This window comes from Melanotaenia boesemani, chromosome 17 (genome assembly GCF_017639745.1).
Source record: "Melanotaenia boesemani isolate fMelBoe1 chromosome 17, fMelBoe1.pri, whole genome shotgun sequence".
Lineage (NCBI taxonomy): Eukaryota > Metazoa > Chordata > Actinopteri > Atheriniformes > Melanotaeniidae > Melanotaenia > Melanotaenia boesemani.
In genome coordinates, this window is record NC_055698.1 from 1805451 (window position 1) to 1832774 (window position 27324).

A 27324-nucleotide genomic window follows, 5' to 3' on the forward strand; every position below is an offset into this window, starting at 1 on the left:
AAACAGCTGGCAAAGTGTGGAATTAGGATTTTTTTTTGCTATAATAATGACCAACAGATGTTTGTTCTTGCAAACCAAAAAAGCATCTAACAGAAAATCCGGTTTCCTAGTAGTTTTTCAGAAAACGGGATCACATGGTATTTGTAGCAAGTCAGTATTTCTTTCATTTCTTTTGAGTTTTGTCCAACAGAACATCGTCCTTACTGTAGTTCATAGGAAATATATCATGTGCAGCACAAGCAGAAGTTAATTTAGCGTGGCGCAGATATCCTGCACCTGGTTTGATATCGATGTAAACGGTTCTGTTTGAGTGCTGCAGGAAACATGATTTCTCCATACAATCTCAGGGTGCAACAGATGGATTTTCCCCTCCAGGAGCTGAATGAACCAAAAGAACATTCAATGTGTAGTAATTACCTTCTGCAGACAGTCATGCTGTTGTCAGGAATTCAATATACACCCATGACACTGTCGGTGTCACGCAGATGAAATAAATGTTTGTTTGGCTGCATGGAAGATGGCAAGAACCACCTCAGCTGTTTATCGTGAGAAGCGTTTCAGCCTCGCGAGTTCCTGTCCGAGCACACACACAACACACACACTCCCCTACCAGTCACTTTTTATGTGGAATTTGTAATGGCTGTGGGACTTTGTCACAATGTATTTTTTATTCTTATTAACTGCATGGGTGCAATTTATTTTCCTCTCAGGCGATGAAGGTGGTTGGGAGTGAGGGCAACTCTGGTCGGAGCAGATAAGCTGCAGCTCACACGCCGGCCTGCTGGAGCGACCAGATTTACCAGGAAGACAATGTCCACTAGGTCAAGCCTGGAAAAAACACACATATGAAGACACACACACACTCAGACTTGTGAAGACATAAGCTACATTTCTACCTCAGCCTCTAACCTTCATGTTAAAGGTGGAGTTTTACCAGACGAGATGCGTGTTTCCACCAAATGACAGCGGAAGGATCTGTTGTCAATTCCTTGTGGAGATCAGGATGGAGGATTGATGTGGTCAGGTGGTTTCCTTAGATCGGTATTTACTGGCTTGTAAGAAGAGTTGTTAAGAACTGGGCTAATGTGGATTTGTTTTAATTGGATCACAATGAATTGGCTTGAATTTCGTCTGTTAAAGACCCTGAGAGACTTTGCTGTGAATGGAATAGATTCAGAAGTAATTTCTTTTATTGTACCTAGAAAACTCATCTTATTAAAAACCTGTAATAAAACCTTTTTATAGATTTTTCTGCAGACATGTGTGCAGTTTAAATTATTTACCTGGATTTTAACACAAATATGGAGTAGTAATCACAAAAGTTTGAGATTCAGACATGGGCTGCAATTTACTGAAAAAGATGCTACACAGATAATATTTCATTAATCTTGAACATTTAGGTGGATTCCTGATGTCTTCTTTCTCAGATGGAGGTTTTCCTTCCTGGTTCTGGTCTTGATGGAGGTTTTTTTCCTGGTTCTGGTCTTGATGGAGGTTTTCTTCCTGGTTCTGGTCTTGATGGAGGTTTTTTTCCTGGTTCTGGTCTTGATGGAGGTTTTTTTCCTGGTTCTGGTCTTGATGGAGGTTTTTTTCCTGGTTCTGGTCTTGATGGAGGTTTTTTTCCTGGTTCTGGTCTTGATGGAGGTTTTTTTCCTGGTTCTGGTCTTGATGGAGGTTTTCTTCCTGGTTCTGGTCTTGATGGAGGTTTTCGACTGTCTCCTCGTGCAGCTCAGGATGGAGGACTGAATCAAAGAGAAGATTTGATCTGATCTAAGCTACAGGTCATTATTTTATTAACTGATTTACATGAACTCAGTTATAAACTGGACAAATATTATTTTTTTAATTAGATTATGATTGGACTACAGTGAACTGGACTACAATGATTTGGATTAACGTGGACTGTTTGTAAAAGTGCCTGGAAGTGAATTTGTTGTGAATTGGCGTATAAATTAAAAATGGAATAATTGATTTCTTTTTCTTTTTAACTCGATTTTTTTGTATTTCTTCTGTTTAAAAACTGCAAATTTCATCAGCGATACACTATTCTATTCTATTCTATTCTATTCTATTCTTTAAACATCACTAAATTGCTTCAACTCTAATCCAGCCTCCCTTTCCACTAATCTGAAGTCAAATTTAGTGTTGAACTTAAATTTTGTTCCCAAAATAACCCTTCAAAGGGCCTCATTGCCAAATATTAATTTTTCTGATCATCTTCGGGAATCCTTTTTATTTATATTCTTTTGAACATATTTAAGTTCAAAACTTCATAAATATAAGTATTACCATAAATACTAGCAAACAACCGACTCATGCAGGAACGTCTATGAGGAAAACCGTGAACATGGAGCTAATTAGCATTTCTGATGAGGTAGTGAGTAACCTTTATTAACTTACATGGTGCAGCATGCACCATGACCAAAGCTAAATCCTCCCAAAGGCATCATTATTCAGCTGTGTGGTGTTTGTTTACTGTAGAGGATGCCGGAAGCAGCCATGTAGTGATAAGGGAGAGAAGTACAGTCTGCCACTCACAGTCAGGAGAAGTCTAAAAAGTGGAGTAAGCGCTGGGATGTTGGAATATGACAGCCGATCCATCAGAGCCAAGGAGAAAGTGCGGGGAAGTTTTATAAATAGTTGCGCCGTTTAAAGGAAATTGGAAGTTGTCAGATACATAACATTTGCATTTTTTAAGAATATCTCTAATAAAGCTCTTTTTGAACATGACTGAAACATCATCATATTGAAAGTGGCAGCACTGAAAGTCAGTCGGCAAACGACTGAATCTCCGGTTCCATTTCCAGCCCGGTCGTAATGTCAAGGTGTCAGAGTTCACGAATAAAGTTTCTGTGACACCCATTAACCTTTCTCTTACTTGCCATGTTTAGTTTGGGATGTGTGAAGGAGTGTGTTTGTGTTGCTGTACTTTCTGAACATCTATCCTGATGTCAACAGCTGAAAAACACAACTAAATCCTCTAAGGTTGAAGTAGGACATGCAGCTGGTGAGGCAAGGCTAATATATTCATACTACAAAATTCATTCATAAGGCAACTCAGTGTGCAGCACACAGTCAGAGAAAATATACATACTGTTATATATTTTAAACATATTGAGTGTATGAATTCAGTCAAATAAATTCAAGGAGAAAAACTCCATATATTTAATAAAAAAGTGATAACAGGGCTTTTAGACACAGTTTAACAGAAGGAAGGTTTAGACTTCAGGTTTTCTGCTAGTTTTTCTAACTCGTGCTGAGCCGTCACTCCTCTTGTTCTACATTTATGCTGATTTGGTTCCTGTTTTAATATGGCTGTGTCACGATTCACGGTTTATGTTCTGGTTTCATCTTCTTGGTTTACTGTCAGGGTTTTGCTTCATGTTATTGGTCTTTTGTTATGTTCATAGTTTAGGTTCTTGGTTTCTTGTATTTAGGGTTAAGTTAGTTCTGTGTTGCTCTCTGTTTCCTGCTCATTAGTTCACGTGGTCTGATTAGCTCGTTCACTTCACCTCCGTCTAGTTTGTCCTTCCGTGTATTTCAGTCTATCTTGGCCAGTCCGTGTTTACTGTTAGTTGATGTGGTTCATGTTTGCTAGTGTTAGTGTTAATCTTCAGTCTCATGCCATATCCTCATTTTTTTTGCTACCAGATTCTATTGTTATGTAAGTTTAGTTTTACTTTATTAAAAATGTTTCTCCTGCACTGGTCTGCCTCCCACCTCCTTAGGGCTGCACTTGGGTCCTCACCCCACCACACTGTGACAGAATGAGCTGGCCACACATGGACCCAATGGGCCATCCCTACATCACCTTGGCAGAACTGGGGAGTTGGCTAGAGTGGCATACCTCATTGATAGACAATGCTCCTGAGAGGTTGCCATTCTGCAGATCCAGGCCAGTCTGGATGCCTCCTCAGTCCCCAGTGTCTCCTCCAGCTCAACAGCCCACGTCTCCAGTGCCGCCACCAGCTCTGCAGCATCCCATGCAGGCGCCCAGGTCCTGCCCAGCTCGTCTGCGTCCAACACCAGCACCCTGGTCCACACTGCCTTCCGAGGGGGTCCCGAGATGGGACGCTCCTCTTCCAGCTCGAGTCCATGTTCCCGAGGGGGTCCCGGGATGAGTCCTCACCCCCACCACATCATGACAGGCTGTTAAATTTAGCTCAGAGTCCAAAATGACAAAGATTTCTGGCATGATTCATTGGTTTTAGGGACAAAATCCATTCAAGTTGGCCACCCCTGGAAAACTGCTGGCGTACCAGAACTGAAGTGAACCATCAAAAAAACTCCGACCTGGTGAGTTTACCAGCTGATACCACCCCTGCTGCCACCTTCAGGTTAGGAGGAGAAACTACAACACGACAAATGCTGGTTTTGTTCGAATGTGTCAGCTTTCAGGTGTTCCTAAAAGTACTCCTGAGTGTTTTTAGGAGTTGTTCTTAGCTAAGAACAAATCCGAGATATGAAGATTTTAGTGAATGCCACAATTTTTGTTAAATGTTTGTAAATAGAATTTAAGAACAAATTTGTTTGTAAGAACAGTTGGTGAAAGAGGCCCAGTGATTAAGACCGCCGTCTACCCGTTTGCATATCAGTGTTTGAATGCCTGTAGATTTGCAACTACATAAGATAGAGCAATGGTTATTTTTGCACATTAATCCAGACAAATCACACTTAAATGTCCCACATGCGTGTCCCAGAGCTCTGCTTAGTTTATTTACTGGGTCTTCAGAAAGTTGGTAATTAAAATCACCTTGTGAAAAAGCATTATAATCTGAACTGCTGAATTATGGATCTGATCTGGTGTTAACAGACCTATGTACCTTGAGACATACATCCCCACATTGTGGGCATGATACATTGCATTGTTTCCATGTACGTGAATGACTGCAACAGCAGGAAGTGATGTCATTTTACCTGGGAGTTAATAGTTTTTTGCAGTAAAAACTTATTTTGGTTTGAGGTCATCCTGTCACTGTCAGTCTCGTTTTATTTCTTATCTTTCACAGAAATACACAGCCAACACACACCAGACACTTACCACACACTCTCTAGACACTCTTTACACACTGTCACACCCGGACAGTCAAACAGTACTCATGGCAGAGCTATCACGACGTTGGATGAAGACCGGGTTTCTGTCAACCCAAATCATCTGATCCTAATTCTTCCTGAGTCCATGCAGTAAAGAATCATGACTGGTTTTTAATGCAGCGCTACCTGAGGACCCCCAGATCACCAGTATCCAGCCTTGTCCCATGCACACAGAGATTCCTCCTAATTCTTTGAATCTTTGGATCATGTTTTACATTGTAGAAGCATGATCTTCAAAGTCTTCATAATTTTACATTAAGGAACTTTTTTCAGAAATTGTTCCACAATTTTTAGAGCCAGTCTGTTTCAGATTGGTGAACCTCTGTCCAGCTTTCCGTCGTGAGACTCTGCCTCTCTGAAGTGCTCCTTCTATAATTAGTTTTCAAATGTGCTTCCTGTAGTTTTATATTTGTACCAATTACAGCCTTTTCTTGCTCTTGTTCCAACTTTTTACAGACGTGTTGTTGCCATCAGATCAACATGAGCTCAAATTTTCCAACAAATGGTAAAAGGTCTCAGTTTCATCATCTGATGTGTTCTATTTGGCATAAAAATGGGTTGATGAGATTTGGAAATCATTATATTTTGTCTTTATTTACTTTTAACACAGAGACACAACTTTTTGGAAATGGGGTTGTAATAAAAAATAAAAAAAAATCAAAAGGTGATAATAAGAGATCATAAATTTCCATGACAAACATTACAAATATTACAGTGACTCATAATAAATATCAGATATCTGTAGAACTGAAATTAAATCCAAAACAAAGCCCAGAACAATGTTAAAAAAATAGACATAGAAATCAGCATCTTTCTGTTTTCCTTCGTATTTTAGTTTAATTTCACTGCCTTCTCTCCTTCACATCAATGTACTTGTCCATCCACGCTACTTTAAAATCTTCTCACTTATTAAATCTTGCAGTTTAGAAAATATGAATAATTTTCCTATATATTGTGTATTTGGAAATATAAATATACAAAGTAAGGTAATACTAAGAGGATTGTCTCAAACTACAACACATGAAATTTTATTGCTTCTATTCATGGCATAACACTAAGTCTGATGAAAGCTTCTTACCTCTCTTTAGCTTGTCATCGTGACACACACAACCAAATCCACTTTTCCCCATTATTGTTCCAGGGGATTAAATGGGCATGGGAATAGTAAACAAATGCACCTGATTAATTCAACTAGCTTCCTTTCTGACTCGCTTCATGTGGTGGAATTTAAGTTAGCTTGAGGTTTTCCATCTGACCACAGCAGCCTGATGGTTTCTGACCAGAAATGGTAGAAATGTTAACTCATCAGCTGCTAAACGAACACCATCACTTCCATGGTTTATGCTGAAAAACGGCGTGACATGCAGAATGTCTGCTCCCTGCATGTTTGGCAGCAGCAGCTTAATGAGGGATTGGACACCTGTGCTAATCAACACCATTCACTAACATGGCAGCTCCATGGATCAGTCATGATTGGCTCAACATCATCTAGCCACTGAGACGGAGGAGCTGGTAGTGGTCCAGAGCCATCTCCAGCAGGTTTCCTTACAGTTTACAAAAAAAAGAAAAAGGTTTATACTCTAATGATTTACAAAGACGTACTCCGTTGTCACATCCTTGTGTATTTTTAAAGGGACATTGTGAGAGAATTACTACCATCTAACGCTGGAATCGTGTGTTTATTTTAACGTATAGTTCATTCAAGCGTCTCATTTTTTCAGACACATATTGCAACAACGGTAGCCACCGTGTCTCAAAAAGCCTCAACAACACCGAAAGCACGTCCTCCCAGAGTCAATGAAATGTTCACTCAGGTGAAGCGGTTAATGATTTCATAAATATTACAGACTGGATCCCATCTAACTGTCAAATATGGTTCTTCTGTGTTTAAAGGGTAGGATGGTTCTCACAGGGGGAACAGATCTCGACAGGGAAACTGGCCTCAACACAGCACCGGCTTTTCATCACAGTAAAAGTCCGCTCATGAAGCCTTCCTACCGGCTTTTAGTCTGGCTTTACTATAACTATGAAACCGACTGAAACCACGTAAACATGCACTTCTGTACCAACAAGGCTGGTGTATTTTAGCAGAAACCTCTGTTGTGCTGCCCATGGTACCAAGTGTAGAGGAACTTCCCCAGGCCAGACCCAGAAGACCTTTAAAATCTAGCCCAAAACCTCCTTTCCCTCAATAGATGGGCAAAGTACTTATCAGTAAGACTCTCTCTGCCTGGAACCACCAGCTTAAGTGATCCTTGAGATTTTGGGCCCGACACCGAATTGCAGTGAAACCGCAAAAGTATTTTAGCAAACCACCTTTTCATCCCTACGTAACCAGAGATCAGCCTCCATGAAACCGATCATGTCTAAAACCAGGTACCAAGGTGGACAGGTTTGAAACTTCCACCGTCTGTGGTATTGTGCAGACAGCGTAACTCCACCACTAGAGGATATGACGTCAGTGTGATGAACTCACGCCAAACACAACAACAGTAACGGCGTCCGTGACCAACTGTGTTGTGATGCTGCTCCGGACAGTCCTGGCTTGTGTGCAGCTTTAGCACCGAAAAGGACGGCTTTTACAACAAAGTGCTGTGCTGCTGCACAGCAGGAGCAAGCAGATACGTCATTATCTGCTTGTGCGCTATGTCTTGTTTTAGCTCTGGAGTGTTACTCTTTAATCATCAGCGTGCCCCCAACTGCCTTGTAGCATGTACTACAGCAGTTTTGTGTGGATGTTGAAGCATTTCTCCTAGTTTTCGCCAACGTTTTCAACCGGCTTCGGTGCCGTGTGGACATAGCCTTAATCAACTTTCTTGGTTCTGCTATCCTCCAACAGGATCAAGTCCAGATGCTAAGTGACACTTTATCAAAATGGAATATACAAGCCTTTCAAATACAATAGACTTCTGTCTCAGATGGTTTTTTCTCCCTCTTTTAAAGACTGTAAATCACTGAGTCTCCCATCACCTTTTCTGACCTCCTGCTGGGAAAACAATCAGACAAAGAACAGACTGGTTTTATTGCCATGATAGCCCTAGAGAAGGACTTATTTCCCTCAAAAAGCTGGTTTAACACTGCGTTCTTAAACTGTATTTAATGTTGTGATTTCATCATATTAACCTTGTTAACGTGTTCCATTCTTCAGAGAATGTAAATGGAAGTTTCATTCACGATTTTGGGACGATTTATCAGAGTTGCTTCCAAACGCAAAGTCCTCAAGATTCTTTGGTGTTAAAAATGTATTTTTCAAGTGTCAGGCGATATCCTAACCATGCACCAAAAGGCATTTCGGTTCAGGTTTTCTGTTCTTTTCAGGTCCCCAGATGACAGGACACTTTTATATGTGAAAACGTAACCAAATCTTTATAATGAATTTATTAATCTTTCTCTTTCACTGTTTGATGTTAAGCATGATTTTTATCTGCATCTAAAGTCAAGGGTTGTTAATCCTTTTCATGAGTATATGTGTGGTATATGATATTCTTAGAGGTTGAAAGAATGGAAAATTTTTGTATTGTTACAGGCGACATTTCATAAATCTCTGCACTTACAACTAAGACCCACCTCCACGCCAATCCCTGCGTTTTGATTGGACAAAAAGCTAAAAATTAGCGCTGTTGAAGCAGAGACACCTGAAAAACCTGCTGGATTGCAGCCCTCGTGGGACTGAACTGAGCAGCCCTGTCCCAGTCTTTGTGAGGCCATACAGTACCCTACCATAAAGTTACACGTGTTGTCACATTTCAGAGGAACCGCTCTACACACATATGATAACATGTATCTGCTGGCATGTTTCCTTAAGTAGCATGGAAGCATGAAAAATCATGAGATGAAATAATGTATTTGCTTGATATGAAGGCCGATACAAGACATGTGTTTGTGACATTATGACACAATCACAAAAAGTGTAATATACTCTAAACAGCATTTTTTCTGTTCTTGGCAAATATAACTAATGTTATATTTAGATTGTACATCACTTTAGCCAAAAGAGTCTGCAAAATACCCGTAAAGTACATATAAACCTAAATAATGTTTGTTTTCGTATGAACTGCCAATGTGTGCTCACCGTAGGTCACTGTGGCATCAAACTACCGAGCCAGCAGTGGCACTGAGGCATTTATGTGGCAGCACCTCCGGGGGCCAGGACGTTGCTGTGGAGAAGAGGAGGACGCAAGAGAACATTTTTTAATTAAATGTTTTAATAAAAAGTTCTGTGCATCCCTTTAAACCATGATTTCTGTGTAGAATCTGTTTCCTGTTGCCAAATGCAAACTGGATCAGTGTAAACACCAATAAAACAGATGTATATAACATGAAGTACTTTAATTCAACGAAGATATCTTTGCATATTTAAAAGCTGTTTTACAAGTGCTTTAAATGGCACTTTATACTAATAGGTATGGGGGAGACATGCAGAGACACATGAACATGTGCTGATGGCGCTTTCTGTTGCTATCTACTGAGGTAGACTACTGTAGTGGAGGCCACAGTACTTTGTTACACAAATGAGGACTTTTAAAGGCGTTTAATTACATCAAGTATGATGACATGCAAAAATGTAGGTGATCGTTATTTTGGATTTTGGAACAACTTAGTCGGACGGATTGTTCCTGAAAAGGTATTAACGGAGCTGCGCTGCCATCAGGCAGCATGTAGGAGGGTCATGTACCTTAAGATAAATAAGTAAATAAGCAAACGTTCTAACTCATGTTCAGCTAATAGGAGGAGGATCCTGAGTCGGCCTTGGATGTGACGTAGTCCACAGGTGGGGTTAAGTAAGGAGTAAACAAAAGAAAGTAAAATCAATGGTTGGAAATTCATTCTGTAAAATAAGGCAGGCAGAAGAATCACCGTTAAATGCTGGAACGTCACAACCGGTAACGTAAACATCAGTGTTGTGTTGGGGTCAGCACCGACCCACGACGGTGTGCAGAAGAAAGAGCTCAGTGCACTATGCACCACCTTCCAGTGCACTCATGTAAGTGCGCTGATTGAGACACACTCTTTGTGTTTGCTGCCAAGCAGCTAATGTAAACTCTTTTTGACGGTGTGATTTGTTTTTTTTTTACTTCAGAACTGGACCTACTTTATAGACGTCAAACTGAGACCCGGTTCTGCGACAGGCCACCCCACCTCAACCGGAGATCAAGAAAAATATATCTCCACCCTTATTCTTGGTCCACCTTCATCTGATAGTTGATTACTGGTCACTTGGGACGCTCCCCTGTTCAAATTAGGATCCATATTCCTCTCACAGCTCTAACAGTGATCCATTAAGCTTCCTTTGCTTTATTTAGAGCCCAGTCAGATCTAAGTTACTTTTACATCTTTAATTACCAATCGGCTAAATCTAATTTTTATAGGAAAAATTCTGTTGACATCACATCAGTCTTAATCGGCTTTAAACTAAATTTACAGGATAATTTAGCTCAAACTTTCCCATCTTTTCAACCTTATGAGCTCAACGGTACCAATTGCAAACAAAACCTTTGTTTTGTTGTTTCATGAGCTTCCTTTTCTTACCTGAATTGTGCTGTAGATCTTCATGATGACCCAGGGCTTCAGTGGAGAGTCAGTCAGGTGCTGGGAGTGCAGGACCTGTAGACACTAGAGGCTGACATTTTTTTCAGGAATCCCACGGGATTCCCGCGGGATGGGAGTCAATTTTACTGTAAATCATGTGATTGGGACGGTACAGGGTAAAAAGTTAATGCGAGCGAAAACCAAACGAAAACAAAAGAAAGAAAGAAAAAACAAGAAAAAATTTTTTGCTCAATAAACCTCGACTGTAACAAAAGAACTACACTACCCCAAAGCCAACTCTGCTTTCTGGTGTTGTGTCATAAATTGAATGTCTGATAGAAACTGATCAGACGGCCGCCCAGCTTGTTAACGCTGTGTCACTCAGTTTCTCTCTCTGGCCTGCGGCTGTTCCTCTCAGTATAAAACCGACAAAACAAGCAGAACTGACACTGGTTTTTATGAGCTTAAAAAGTCAAAATACTTCAAAAATGCCTTTGACACACTTTATTATTCATGTTAAAGCCATGGACAAAAACAAAAAAAGCACATTTTTGCTGCACGAATAATATAAAAACAAAAACTTCCAACTGTCTGACTATAACATACATCATCGTCATCATCTTCATCGTGTGTCTTATCCTCCGATCAGCTGATCTCCATCTTCTCCAGCCTTATGTGTCCTCTCTGGTCTGTATCTGAAGCTTTCCTCTGCTCCATCTCTGCTGCTGCAGCGTCTCTTTCCCCAGCTGATCGTCTTCTTCGTCTTGCAGACCTGCAGCGTTTGTGGGTGGAACTGATGTGTCCTAGAAGCAGGGATGGTGTCCAGTCTGAGCCTCCATCATTTCTTAAGTTGGTTGACCTGCAATCACATGTTTGTTATTAAAAAATTAGTTAACACTGGATGTTTCCATTACATTTCACAACCTGAACCACTTCATCCAACCAGTTAAACATCCCATCAGATCCCACAGAGAACTCTTGGTATTTACCTTTAAAATCATTCACTCTGTTACGTTTTATATAAAGATGATTAAACAAAATAAACTCTGATCAAACACAAACAGATGAAACCTTTTCTATTTCCCTCCCTCTTTGTCTCTAGTTTACAAGTGAAGTTAGCCAATGTGAATATAGTGACTTTAAAAAGCAAAATAAAGTATATTCATTAACATTACTTACACAATAAAAACAACAAGAAAAACTCTCCTACTTTCCTTTATGAAAACGCCGACAGCAAACAGCATGAAGGGAGATGGTGGTGAAAGTGATCCGTCTCACCGCCGCGACCGGCCATCCGACGCCTCCGTTACATCCTCAACCTGCTGTCCACAGCCTCTTTTAAAAGAGGGAAACCGAACAAATCTAACGTTGCGGCTACTTTTCTACCTTTTTAATCGTGTGACTTAGTTTAGCAGTTTTTCACACAACACCAGACACCCATTTTATCAAAGATTATAAAGCAGCAAAGACGATGAACAGTCGTTTACAACGAGGATGCAACCAACATGGCGACCGACTGCAGCTATCCCGAGTGTGACGTCAGCTGACACGGACCGATTAGGTTGGTAGAACTAGTTAGAAAAGGCGGACATATTAAAACACTTCACGAGAGTCAAGCGCGACAGTGTCAACACAGTGTATGCCGCTTGTAAAACATGTTTAGTTAATGACATTTAGAAATGAATGAAATACAACTTTGTGTTTATTCAGCTTTGGTAGACATGGTTTAAACCATGTACTGTTTTATTGCTGTTCCCTTTTTTTATTGTAACTAACCTCCAAAAAAATAAAAAATAAAAAAAAGAGAAAGAAAAGCTAGAAACACTTACCAGCTGGTCAAAAAAGGAATGGTGACAGCAGCTCAAATCGTAGCAGCATCTCTTCCTGCAGCTGCCACAACCTGCCGCGAGTCTCCACAGCTTTCCAGAGCTGCTGGAGCTGCTGACAGGCAGCTAACAGCGCTAACGGATGCGATGCGTTCAGGACCACCTGGTTCATGTGTAGCTGAGGAGGTTCAGGAGGGGAAAGTCTTCCACCTCAAAGATGCTCTGTGGCGTAGCTGCTTGGTGACTCTCGCTTAGCATCTTGCCAGTGAGCTGAGCTTCTGCCTGTCAATCATTTCTGCCTGTGCATCCCAACCCACACACTCTCCGCCCCCTGACCGACCCACACCTCCCACCCCAACCCCTGCAGTTTCAGGCATTTTCCAAATTCGGCAGTGGGTGGAGTTACGCAAAAAGTAGGGGGTGGAGTTACACTTTAATACTGATGTGCTATAACACTAAATATTGCTACACGAGCAACACTGTCTAACAAAACCGAATGAAAACTTAGCTTTAGGTTAATTTAGGCAGTACCGTTGACTTATGCAGCTTTTTAAAAATCTTTCTCCTTCTTCAGCTCCCTCCACCCGGGAAAGGCCAGCCTGATGTTGATCCTCCTTTTTTGTATGGTCTGATCACGCTGCCTTTAAGTCCCGTTTTTCACGTTCATGGCGACGGTGAAAACAGCTGCAGAGCTGCTGCTGCATATGCATGGTCCTGCATTTTCGTCAATAACACTTTAACAGATTTTCCAGCTTGCTGGGGTAGAAAGCCACTCGTTCATCTTCTCCTGCATCTCAGTCACTGTGAGCTGGCCTGCAGGAATTGCACGTTGGTGCTAATTGTCCCTTGTTGACAGCTGTAGTTTTAAGATTGCAGGCCGCCTACCAGATTTCCCGTCATTTGTATAAACAAATGCAGACATTAGTTTTGGTCACTAGAATCTTCAGTGTAATCTGGTTTGAAATATCGACAAATGAGATAAAACAACTCAATAAAACTTCACTCCCTTTAGCGCACCGGTCTGATCTGGTCTCTGGGGTGTGTTGGGCCCTTTTTCCTGAGATGGCTCAGCTTGTGTAATCTGAGCCTGGAGTGACTTTAATCAGTTTCTGTCATGGTGTGTGTACTTTTGGTTTAATTTTACTGTTTACTTTTTATGTTGTTGAGTTTTCCCCTTTTCTTTCTGCTTTTTGTTTGTTTGTACACCTGGTTTAACTTGCTTCACCTGTTCCTTTTTAGTTAACAGGGTATTTATACCCCTCGGTTTCTGTTGTCCTTTGTCAGCTCATCTGTTGTGTTTCCTCATCATGTCTCCTGTTTCGTCCCTGAAAGTTATTTTGCAATTCTCGATTAAAACCTTCATTCCTGCATCCATCTGTCTCCTGCCTTTTCACCCTGCATTTGCGTCCATTTCCTCACTTCAGCTCCACAGTGATAGTTTCATACTGAATGAAACTTAAGTTCATCAAAATAATTTGAACTGTGTTACCTCCCAGAACCAGAACTCCTGATTCTCCTGCTGCTTCCACAAGAGTCCGAATCAAACACCATTAAACAGTAAAACATTTTATTCTGTGTTCTTCAAATTGAATTATCTGATTTATTTAAGGGAGACATGGAAATGACACTTCCTTGAACACAATTTGTTCTGCATGCCTCAGAAGTAATTGGTTACCAGTGAACATTAAGACATCTGCAGACATCGCCAGTGGGATGGTAATACAATCCACTTTCCCCACATCTGAAATGAAATGTAAAGGCAGTGTCATGAAAGATAAATGCAGAACACAGTGTCACATGATTTACACCATATGAGTGAATAAATATTCCAATTTAAATGCAAAATCCTGAGGTGGAGGGAGGCTGTAGATCACACAGACATTTTGGTACATTTTACTTAAAGATTCATAAATAACATCCAACGCAATTACTCCACTTCAAATGAGGTTTTAAAGCTTACTTGTCACGGTGCATCCTTACTGTGATGTTTTTATTTCCCAAACTGTGTGTTATTCTTGCTCTGGGTGTAATTGCTTCTGTCCTTTGGCTCATCAGGCTGACTGATATCTGTGGCGGGACGCTTCCTCAAAATCTCAGCTTTGCGTTGGGTCTGCAGAACCTCGCTGCACATCTTAAATCAAACGCATGTCTGAGACTGTTCTCTACCTTCCTCTTTTGTCTGCATTTATTTTCATCTGCACCTCAGAGGAAGGTGTTGAGTTTAATCATCAGTGCATGCAGTGTGTTTGTGCAGCTCCTTTCTTCCTCTAAATGGCACTTTTCTGTGCTTCAGATTCAAATTACAGTGAATAAACAGTGGAGTCAAACCCTGAAGTTTGTAATTACAGATATACAGATATGCCTTTGTTTATCCCCAATTCTGTTTGTGGTGTTCATGGACATGATGTCAGGGCTCAGACAGAGAGAGGAGGGGATCTGGTTTGGGAGCCTCAGGTTTTCATCCTTGCTTTTTGCAGATGATGTGTCTGTTTTTGGCTTCTACAAACTGTAAAGCCATCAAGATAAACGTCCATCCATCCATTATTTTGACCGCTTATTCCATTACGGGTCACAGGTGAGCTGGAGCCTATCCCAGCATTTTAGCAGGTGAGAGGCAGGGAACACCCTGGACAGGTCACCAGTCTGTCGCAGGGCCAACACAGATAGACAAACAACCATTCACACACACACACACTCACTCTCTCCTAGGGAGAATTTAGAATAACCAATTAACCTCTTTGGATGGTGGGAGGAAGCCAGAGAACCCGGAGGGAACCCCACGCATACACGGGGAGAACATGCAAACTCCACACAGAAAGGCCACCGCCCTCAAGGTTCAAACCTCCCCCCAGCCAAGATTCGAACCGGTGACCTTCTTGCTGTGAGGCTGCGGTGGTAACCACCACACCACCATGCAGCCATCAAGATAAACGTTAGCCTCTCTAAGTCTGAGGCCGTGGTTCTCCAATGGAGAAGGGTGGAGTCCTCCTTCCAGGTTGGGAGTTCATCTTTGCCTCAAATAGAGAAGTTTCAATATCTGTGAATCTGTTTATAAATGATGGTAAGATGGAACAGGAGATGAACAGGGGACTGGGGCTTCATCAGCCATAATGAAGGTGCTCCACCAATCTGCAATGTAAAATATAACTAAAATCATCAGAAACATTTTTGTCATTTGAATCATTGATCAAAAAAACAAAAAAAGCTCCTAAAGTAAAAATGCAATTTTAAACTTATTTGTTGTTAAAAGAGGTGAACATCATTTTAAAAGTAACAGTCAGCTTAATTGTAATGTGGATATATTTAATTTATTTATTTGTTTTTAATTCGGTGCAGTGTGGAGAAGAGATGAACTTGTGAAGGTAGACAGAGGACAGAAAATATGAGTTAGTGGTCTTTTTGCTCATGAAGGTTCCTAAATGAGTGAAATGTCCTGGAAATGCAGCCACAATGACAGCTGGTTAAATTTACTGAGGAAAGAAGCTTCAGAGCTTTGTTTATTATCTACGTTGGCACAGAAAACACTCGACCATTGTTTATGAAACAAAAGGAGATAAAATTGTTCAACGTGTCTTTGTGGCTGCAACATTCAAAGGACGGCTCAGTTTTCTGTCATATTAATTAGGATTTATGTAGAAGTGAGTGGAGAGGAAATTTAATGAAATGAAAAGACAAAAATATTCTTATCATCACAAAAAGAAACTATAATAATGTGCGATCAGTGTTAATGTGACAAGAAAATAATAAATATTTTCATTAACACTAATAGTAATTAGTTTAATAATTACAATATTTTTGTCTTTTCATTTTATTAAATTAGTTTAAAAGTAATTTGTCCACAGTATTGCTACTTATAACAAATGCATTAATCATCACCTTCCAAACCATTTCATTCAGTTCCAAATGAGGTCTATAAAGACATGGATGAGTGGTTTTGGTGTGGAGGAACTGACCTATCCCAACAGAACACCTATGGGATGAATCTGAGCTGAGACTAGACCTTCCCATCCACCTGGAAGTTCTCATACAGACACTCCTAGTCCTTGTGGAACTCCTTCTCAGAAGAGCTGAAGTAGTTAGCTGCAAAGGTCCACCTTTAACCCTCTGGACTGAGAAGGGGATGTCCTAGATGTTCACAAACTTTTGTCAATGTAGCGTACCTCGTATGTGTAACAGCGCCACAGTATTGATAAATGATAAAATAATATTACAGTATATCATGTTTACTTGCTAATGAGATATAACCTTTTTTCCCAGTTTTACTTCACAAAGTGAATTCTGTTTAAGTTCTCATACCCTCTATTTTCCATTTACCCTCTGGCTGTGTTCCAGGCTTTATGTTGATCAAACCAGGGTAAGGAAGGAAGATGATGATGACAATGCTGATAGTGATGATGACAATGATGACAACTGATATCCCCAATGTGTTGATGCAAACTGATAAAAAACTACCTCTTTTCTGCACAATACAAGGCCATTAGTCATGAAGCAAGGACAGTTGTAATCATCCCTTTTGCTTGCTTTCCTCATCAGTCTTCTCCGTACCTCCTATCAGCATCAATCTAGGCTCATTTATTTCAATCATCTCTTATTTGCTAAACTGGCAAAGTCAAAGGACGACAACAAAAACAAAGCTCGTTTTGAAAATGAGCCAAAGTACAATTTTATGCAACAGCATACTCCTACAACACCCTGCCCATTTCTTCGTAAGTAAATAAATCTTAATGGGATGCTGCAGGACATTTAACATAAACAAAGACTTCATCTTTACCTCAAGATTGTGATAAGAAGTCATTTTGGTATCAGGTAGTCTAACTTTTTAACAAAGAATCAGAGATTAGTGAAGATGTGTTTTATTTATTTTTTAGTTCATAGATAATTTAAATCCAAATTCTTATTTAAATGGTAAATACTTATATAGCGCTTTTCCAATCAGCTTGACTACTCACCCATTTACAGTCACTGTCCATTTAATCAGGACTATTATGCTAGTATGCTAGTTTTTCTTCAGAATGGCTTTAACTCTTTTTAATTCACATAAACACTGAGATTGTTTGAAAACACCTGTGAGTGTACGATTGGTAGGATTTATGACACTGGCTTGACTTTGTGTCTTCTTCTCAGCATTATCTGGTTAATTTAAAACCAATATTGTAAAAAAGGAATATAAATATTCAAAATGACTACTTTTAGTAAAGTATATGCAAAGGACAATAATGAAATGTGAACAGTATTAAATATAATAGGTCAGGTTTTAGGGTTTTTTAAAACACACATTTTTCTTCATACCATTGTTAAAGGGTTAAACAAGAAAGCTGTTAAATTGTTGGATATTTAATATCATGTAAAAGACCCCGATAGAACTTGAGAATTTAGATCAGTAGCATGAGCAGCACAAATGTTTGAAATAAAATCAATAGGAGATGGCTGAGATCCTCGGTGCTTCAGTAACTTTAACAATAAATCCACCTTCAAGTTTCATACAGTCATCTTTAATATAGATAGTGATTTCCTGCCATGACATGAAAATACATGCTCTGGAAAAGGTGCCGTTCGCCATCATTTCCTGGTTTTTCTGTCCCCATGGTAACAACATCCAGCCGTGACAACGTCACTTCTGTGCTCTTCATTGTCCACATAACATGCTGTTAAGGAGATCCTCGTTTCTTTAAGTGAAAACAAAGCTGAAAGTGAGTTTTCCTTTCCACTTTATAGGTTTCCTCATACAGCGTGGGCTGTTAATGTTGTATAAAAAGAAAATATGAACTGAACAACGCCTGTAAATCTCAAACTGATGTTGGAAGTTGAAAGCTAGGCTAGCCGAGCGACGCTTTGTAATTAGCATTTTGGTGTTGCTAACACTGGTGACGATAGTTCTTTTTTATGTTCACGTTTGTGTTTTTACCTTATCTGCGTGTATAATCTTATTTTTTAGCATTGAATATAATTGTTACACATGAATCCCACTCATGGTTTTACGGCTAGTGTCGCAATTCCGTGTGAATGGGTTTAGCTATTGCTAACCCAAACTGGCTAACTTGGTCATTAGGTAAGGGTTTGTAGCCAAAACTTCCATAAAATGTGTTATTAAAAGGTAACTATCGGTTTCATTCTAACGGTGTTATCATTCCAGGTTAAATGGATTTTTGTGTTTTTCTGTTGATTGCAGGATTAAGACTTGAGCAGTTTAAAAGGTCTCTAAATGCGCAGCGTTGCTCTTTGTTTGCTAACAGTTTGCTAACAGTTAGCTTCGTCCCTGACCGAGGAGCGCTAATATACTGTAGCGGTTCCATCGTGGTCCCTCTAATGTTAAGGGTAGTGTTATTTCCCCATGGTTCTAGCTAATGTTACGGGTGTTAAAATGTTTGAGGGGCGGGGAAAGGAGTGGGAGTAGTTTCTTCTTTTTTCTTTCTCTCTGGGTTTTGGAGGGTGAGAGGTCGGGGAAAGAGGAGAGTTGTTGAAGAGTGTACGGCGTGGTTACGGCCAACAGTAACCGGTATTCAGAGCAATAAAGCTGTCGTTCTTGGAGAAGCTTCCACCTGTTCTTTTTCACGTCCAGCAGGACGTTACAATACCTTATCTTCCCAGATTCCATCACCTGAGGAACTGTTTAGCTAAAGCCAGTAAATGCACCTTACTGTTTTAGTTACCTCTTTTACTGCTGTTTATTTATATAGTGTTTTTGTCGTTTCTTAGTATTATGCGTTTTTAGGATGTGCCCATGTGTTGTATTTTTGGGCATGTGTTTGGGGTTTTGTCTGTTAAATGTTGACAGTGCACTTTGAGCTCTTTGCAACTGTTTTCCAATGTGGTTTCTTATCCTGCAATTGGCAAATAAGCTGAACTGAACAGAAAACTAATGTAAAGACATTTGATCAAAGTTTAATCAGCTGAGAACTTCAGCTAACTTCCTGAATCAGAGCAGCTGTGAGAGTTTGACTGTAAAAACAAATAACATCCATCCTGGTTAGTTTAGTAAATGCAGTCTGGATGGACAGATGTCTTCACCGCGTCTACATGACTGCGTGTCTGATGCCGCTTCAAACAACTAAGCTGCCTGAGAAACATTACCCGATGTAAATTTCTTATTATGTGTGGAGCTAATAAATTAATTACAGCTATTTTTATTTAAACTAATCAGGACATAGGTTATGAAAACATATTAAATATGTAAAATGGTTTTAATGTGGTTACCTGGTTACACTGTCCTTTTAGGTCCCATTATTTTATCGTTAATTTGCACCACTCAGTTCTGAACTGTCAGCTACAGTTTGTGCGTTCTACATGGCTTTAGTTCGTATTTTTATTGTTCTGTAGTCATTGTTATTGAGCTACTAAAACTGCACGAGTTGTCTGTATTAAAGCAAACTTCATCTTGTATCCTTGTGTTTGTTTTTTCCTTCATCAGTGGACCGAAGTTTGAAGAGACGGCAGGTGAAGCCGCTTGCTGCCTCTCTGTTGGATGCCTTGGACTACGACAGCTCTGATGACAGTGACTTTGAAGTGGGAGACGCTTCGGGTAAATACAGTTATTTGTAATATCTACCTACTCCAAACACAAAACATTACATCTGTTGTTTTAAAGTGAAACAACGGAGTGACGGACACGTGTAGGGTCTGTTGCAGACAATAAGAAATCTGTGAGTAACATCCTGTATGTTGGAAAACAATCCAGTATGACTTGAGTAAATTTTTCCTTTAAATAACATTTTAAGGTCTTTTTCAACTTCCTGTGTTTCACCAGGAAAAAAACAGCATTTTCATTAAGTGTTCCAAATCATTGATTGGTGATTAGTTACAGGATGTATTTAAAGCCTTCTGTTTGCTACGTGGAAGCTTTAATTTAAACACTTTCAGCATCAGATTGTAAATGGTCAAATGGTAAATGATCTGTACTTATGTAGAGTTTTTCCCCAAAGCACTTTAGATATACGTCACATTCACACACACATTTACACACTGAAATCTAATCTTAGTTTCAGAAAATTTTCTTTCTCCAAAAGCTTGTTTTCAGCTCACCAGATTCTTCGTGTCGCTGCCTCTGGTCACACTTTATCTGGACATCATTATCAGTCACTAGCTGTTTAGTTTGTCTGACCTTTTAAAAGCGAAGGGCCTCCAGACAACAGATACTTCTCCTTTTTTCCACGTCTTCTTGTTCAACTTTGTCTGCTATAGCTTCACTTTCTGAACTTTCACTTTTTACTTCAGTGCTGTGTAGCTTTAAACAGTCCTCACGTTCCTTTACGGGGCGTGGTAATGCTGGATCGTGGTGCTTTGACAAGAATTTTTGGTAGCTCTCTTTCAGGATGAATTCCCTGGAAAGCAATTAAATGCATGATCTTGTTCAGACACCTGACAAGATGACCAAACTGAATGGTGAAGCCATTTCAGCTGCAGACAGAGCTCTCTGAGATGGTTGCAAATTTGACAGTGAGAGTTTCTTCTGAAGACAAAACCAATGAGTGCTGCCACCTGGTCGGCCCTTTTCTCAAACACCCAACTTGATCTGTTCTGTCAACTTGTTGTTGTCGTGTGTTTTGATAGGCTCAGATGGCACAGGAAACGGCAGTGATGATGAAGGGTCAAAAACGAGCGCTGCTGGCTCAGAAAGTGAGTCGGAAAACGCTGCATCTGCAGGCGATGGTGCGGATGAGGAGGCAAAAGAGCTGACTGCTGAAGACAATTTAACTGAGGATGAGGAGAAGAGCAAACAGCAGCCCCCATCAGACAGCTCCACCAAAGACAACCCCTCCATCACCCCACCCAAAGGCAGACGGAAGAGCAGGAAGAGCGCCGAGCCGGAGCCCTCTGGTGAAACTGTGTCTACCTCAGCTTCTGGGGATGCTAACCTGAATGCTGAAGACTCTTCAGCTGAGCCCAAGAAGTGGAATTTCCGCAGGAATCGTCCCCTCCTGGACTTCACCACCATGGAGGAACTGAACGAGATGGACGACTACGATAGTGAAGATGACAATGACTGGAGGCCCACTGCAGGGAAGAAGAAAGGCAAAGCAGCCACTCAGAAAGGAGGCACAGAGGAAGAAGATGGAGGCAGCGCCAGCGATGATGACGATGATGATAACGATGATGATGATGACGACGACGATGATGATGATGATGACGATGATGACGACGATGACAAGGAAGATGGCGATAATGACAACCACAACACAAGCAGTGATAGTGAGAAAGAAGTTAAAAAGCCCAAGAAGAAGGTGAAGAACAGCAGTACGTTTGATGATGAGCTGACCAATGACAGCATGTCCCAAGGAAAGGGCAACGAGGTGAGCAGAAGACCTGTTTATGAATTACGATGATAGATAATATGATCATTTCTCTTCATGGTTTAATGTCATGGCTTTGATGCTCAGGTCTGCACAATTAAAACATCAGCTGGCCAGATGTGAGCAGATGTTAGGCCACTGGGTCGACAGCAGTAAAAATGATGGAAGGTTGAGAAGACAAGCTGTTGACTAAGTCCCAAATTACCTGCTTCTTTACGATGTGTAACTTCCACTGCATGGTGACAAAAAGGGATAACATACTAATATAACAACAAAGTCTCATTTCGTCTAAATCTCCTCAAAATCCTACATATTACCTCCAGATTTCTCTCCGAGAAAAGAGATGGAAAAGGCTACAGGCCCTCTACCTGGACATGGAAGGCTTCTTTCAGGAAACTACATTATAAAAATGGTTTCAACGTTTCTTTTCAGAGAATTTTTAGAGAATTTAGAAATCTAGAAAAAAACTCTAACTAGCTTTGACTTCCAGCTGTGCTGTAACACAGTGTTTCTCAAATGGGGGTATATGTACCCCCTGGGGTAGGGCTGCTCGATTACAGCAAAAAATTATAATCATGATTATTTTGATTGAAATAGAAATCTCGATTATTTATTAGAATTATTCATTATCTGTCTGTCTGTCTGTCCGTCCGTCCATCCATCGTAACCTTAAAAAAAAACAAAACAAACAACTTTAAAATCATCCTAAAGTTACAACAAAATATCAGAATCAAGACTTTTCTATTTGATGGGGGGCTGCTGGGATGCAGCCAGACATCAGAGAGGAATTAATCAAGTCAACAATTCATGGCCCAAAGATGTTCTGTATATTCATGGGGACTTAGATTCTCCATGAAGGACAAGATAGCTTCAAGATATTTTTCTCTGGTTGCATTCGCATTGCAGATAGGAAAGCTGAAGTGAAGTGGTAGACGAGTCACGTTTCTCTGTCCTCCCTCTGAACCCTGCATAAATCATTTTCTATGAAAAAACACAGTAAAGTAATCATGAGATAATAATATTATCGAATAATGTTGATCTAAATGGCAGTTTTCACAACAACAGTAACAAAATGCTTTACAGCGTCACAGAATAAACATAAAGGAAGTTTAAAGATTGTCATTTGGCTCATACCAGAAGCGTAAAGTAAAATAAAAAGCATAGACAATGTAAAAATACACAAGAGTGATATGCCTGAATGTAAGAAATAAGAACCATACACGAAGAAGTGGATAGCAGCTCAAATTAAATCAGATACTCCGAAAATAAAAGTGTTATTGATCTGAAGGCATAAATGTAAAAAACATAAGTCACACGAAGACGGTAAGAAAATAGAAGTACTTTAGTAAACATCTGTTTACGGATATAAAGCAGAACACTGCACGCTAAACTCTGAAGCTGCAGCTTCAACTTTTGACTTCATACCTCTGATTGACTGGATGGTGACCTGTCAATCAAAGTGTCCAGTCAGAGAGCAGATGGCTTCGGCGCCGTCGGTACCACAGCAGGTTGTAGGAGGTGGATTTTAATCCTTTTCGGGTCCCCCAAGAAAAACTCACACTTAGATTCTTTTGAACCCAAACAGGTCCCTTCAGATAAACTGCTATAAAGGTAATTTAATTAAATATATATTCCACTTAAATATATATTTCCACTTTAAAAGCGTAGATGCTTTAATCAGCTTCTGTCCTTATCAGAGCCGTTAGGTTTTATTCATTTTTAAAATGTTTTTTTCATTTCAGTGTCATTTTTGTCATAATAGCAGCACACATTTTAACAGGAGAAACAAAAATATGAGTCATGAAGTGCAAAGTGAAAAGTTTGAGGGGGATTACAGTTTATATAACATTAATTTTAATGCATTGTTTTTTTGAGCAGTACAGTTAAAAATAGAACACTCCCCAAATGGGTCCCCTAATATTTAGACAAAAGGCACGTCTGAAATACGTAATAATAGTCGGACAGCTTTATTTTCACTTTAAACTCCTCGGACTTAAAGGGTTATTCATGATGTGGAGAAGCGGTACGACGAAGCTTCTTATCAACCCAGGTTTTCCAGCTCAATCTGCGTCTGACCAGTCGCAGTCAGACATGGAGAAACCCTGCAGAGCAGCACACTTTACCATGGAGGAGCAGACAGTGAAGAATTCAAACACATCATCCTGTTGAAAAGCAGCTCTGTTGCCACAGCAACGTCCAGGAAGGAATGCTGGGAGAACATTACAGACTCTGTGTAATATGTCACATTATACAATATTAATTCATCAAATATCATTCAAATATTAATTCATTAAATGATATAAACAGACAGCAATTTCACTTTATTACGACCCAGACGTTCAGTCAGAGCGTTTCCTTACTTACCTTTATAATTTGTCTCTAGCAACATAACTCAAAAAGTTAAGGATGGATTTTGATGACATTTTCAGTAAATCTTAGAAATGGAAAAAGGGTTCTTTTTGGGGGAGATAAGGATCATTTTGCCATTAGAGTTTTTGACTGAAAAATAATGGCCACAATTATTGTCAAAAAAATAAAACAATAAACTAAATCAAGTGTCTTGGGGAAGGTCTGCGATCTCACTGCTTCTAGTTTCCAGTGAGTTCTTTAGAGGCTCCGCAACCCCATCTAAGCACGTTTGTTTTTGAGTATTAATTCCTCACCATGATGGCATGAGTAGGTTCCATAAATTTATGTTTCTGCAGTTATGCCACGTGTGTAGGCCTGTCACGATAACAAATTTAGCTGTACGATAAATTTTCTCAGAAATTATCGCGATAAACGATAATATTGCGCAGAGCGCTAATGTGTCATTTTGAGACCATTCTCAACTAATATAGTGACATATGCCGTAATAATGCAAGTACACATTTTCAAAGGTCAATAAACTAAATAAATAAAAGCGCCTTTTTCACTGTTGCATCTTCAAATAAACTCCAGACAAGTAGACAAGCATGCCGGTTTTAATGACGAACCAAACTTCAGCACTTTACATCGAACAAAAACCCGTGTTCTTCTTCTGCTCTTCAAAATCTACTGCTTGTGAAACAAAGTCATTCTGCCCTCTGTTGGCCTTATAAGTAACTACAACCCAGCAGTTAGCTGGGATACCACATTCACATACGCCGGGACACCGGCCCAAAAGTTATGCGGCCCACTGGGAATCCTCCCAAACCTCTCGATTAGCCGGCATTGCTCTTAATGTGTATTTTGTCATATACGGTAGTATATAGGCTGATTCTATTTGCGTAATGTGCCTGCGGATTACAGGGGTTATTACGGTAGACCAGGAAGTGGGGGCTTTGTACTGACGTCGTAAGCTAGAATGTGTGTGTTCTGCTTACATGTGGGAAGCAGCGAAACAATAAAAGAGGAGATGCTTGCATCTATTATTTACATATTTCAGCATGAGAATCGGAGGTTTAGCGCGAGAGCGTGAGAAGCCACTTAAATACGCAAGTCTCACGGCCATTGCGTGTTGGCAGCCGTGCAAAACAAATGCGGCTTACCGGCTCGTGCTGCAACATGCTGCAGTCAAGTGTGACACTGGAGAGATCACTCCGCAAGAAACCAGAGCGTTTAGTCGAAATACTCCATAGTGAAACCTATTGTCATACACAGTCTATGGTAAAGGGGGGACGAAAAAAAATTATCGCGGCCGGCAAACTTATCGTGCTCTTATTTTCTTATCGTTCAATTAATTGACTTATTGCTTATCGCGACAGGCCTACACGTGTGACCTTTTTTTATTAACCTCATTATTTCAGATGTAGCCCTAATGGAGCTAAACAGACTTGGGAACAAGTCAAGAACAAGTACAAGAACATATTTCAAAGCGCTCAGTGAGGAGACTTTATTTCTTCATCAAGAGGATGCAACTAACCCTAAAAACTCTTCCTTCCTAATGCTCCTCTCCGCGCACCAAGGTCGACATAATGGGCGGCCATTTTCCAAAAGAACTTATTGGTCAGGAGGTGGAGCTTTTATACTTGCTGATCTCTTATCCAGAACATAACCTGCTCTGGAGCAGGTTAGTGGTGGTATACCCCGGTTAGAAGAGAACCAGAAAACCCAGTGTTAACCTCAAAGTTAGCCCGATAAGAGAAAATCCAGCTTTGTCGTACAGGCCTCAGCTATACTTGTTTTCATCTACATACTGTGTCTGTCTGATTCCATAAAAACCGAAACACCTCATTAAATCACACATTTTGATAAAGGTTCGAAACACTTTACGTTTACATTTGTAATAGAAGTTCTGTAAAGGAAGATCCACTGATACAGTATCAGTACAGAAATACATGTGGTATGTCCTTTTTATCTAAAATCACTGCAGACGATTCAGACAGCGAGCCTGCAATCTGCCAACTCTGTACATCCTGTTGTGATTTGGTATTATAGACTCCGATACAAAGTCAACATACAATCCAACGAAATATTTAGATTTTATCAAGCTGATTCCCAGGGAATGCTTGTGCTTTTGTTGTAATCCACTTAGTATGCATGGGCATTGTTTGTAGGATTTACCAAGTGTCACTCATTGGATCTGTGGTCAGAACAGACGGATGGTGCATTGTTAAGTGGCTTTACTGTTGTTCTTTTCTTCAATTCCCCAGGACGCTCTGCTCGACCGCTCCCAGACTTGGAACACTCAACACATCCTCATCTGCTGCGTTTGCTTGGGAGACAACAGCGAGGATGCAGATGAGATTATCCAGTGTGACAACTGTGGGGTGACTGTGCATGAAGGTAAGCTTCTGAGCTGTTTCACTCCAGCACTGTATCAGTAAATGCTGAGCTGGAGCAGATCCAAGATAAAAGCAGTCATAGCTGGCCAGCTAGCAGAGAAGGACCCTAACCAGCAGAAGTAAAGAGATTTCCAAACCTTTTACCAGGTGGTCACAGCAAACTTATGTGTAGAGCTGGGTATCGCCACTGATTTCTCGGATCCATTCGATTCAGTTGGTTAGTTTACAGAAATTTCTGTAACAACCAATTTTTCTTGAATATTAATGGTAAATGGTCTACATTTATATATCTTTTCTGTATCTGGAATGATACCCAAAGATCTTTACAGTGTACATCACATTCACACACCCATTCACACACTGATGGTGCTGATGTGCTAACCACGACCCATCAGGAGCAATTTGGGGTTCGGTGTCTTGCTCAGGGACACCTCAACATGAGCTCGACAGGCCGAGAATCGAACCGGCAAACCTCAGGCTACAAGACGACCACTGAGCCATGCTGCCCCATAATGACATTCTCGGATAACTAGTTTTAACACTGAGCCCGTTTACATGACTATCAAAATCAGGTATCGATTGTTTATTGTAATAATTTGATATGATGTGTCTACATGCACATCTGTAGTATTGTCTGCATTTGCCAGTCCATTATTGTATTTATTTTGGAGTACATATGTGCATAGTGAAATCACTTCCTGTTATTTTTAAAACATTTGTTGTTTGTTGAACATGGCCATGCCCACAGTCTTAGCGTTAGCTGCTAATATGAGAGTCCACAGTCCTAGTGTTAGATGCTAATATAGGAGTACACGGTCCTAGTGTTGGCTGCTAATATGAGTC

The 27324-nt window shown here is 40.3% G+C and overlaps 1 protein-coding gene across 2 annotated transcripts in view; it reads left to right on the forward strand.

The window, feature by feature from the left end:
- The first annotated feature begins 18055 nt into the window (after positions 1 to 18055).
- The window catches only part of phf14 (PHD finger protein 14), a 114116-nt gene continuing 104847 nt past the window's right edge, over positions 18056 to 27324 (forward strand). For both annotated transcript variants that reach the window (XM_042012349.1, XM_042012350.1), the window contains exons 1-4: positions 18056 to 18139; positions 19858 to 19968; positions 20997 to 21736; positions 26350 to 26482. In XM_042012349.1, coding sequence (XP_041868283.1) covers position 18139; positions 19858 to 19968; positions 20997 to 21736; positions 26350 to 26482 — 985 coding nt within the window. In that variant the 5' untranslated portion in view covers positions 18056 to 18138. The remainder of the gene's footprint in view (positions 18140 to 19857; positions 19969 to 20996; positions 21737 to 26349; positions 26483 to 27324) is intronic.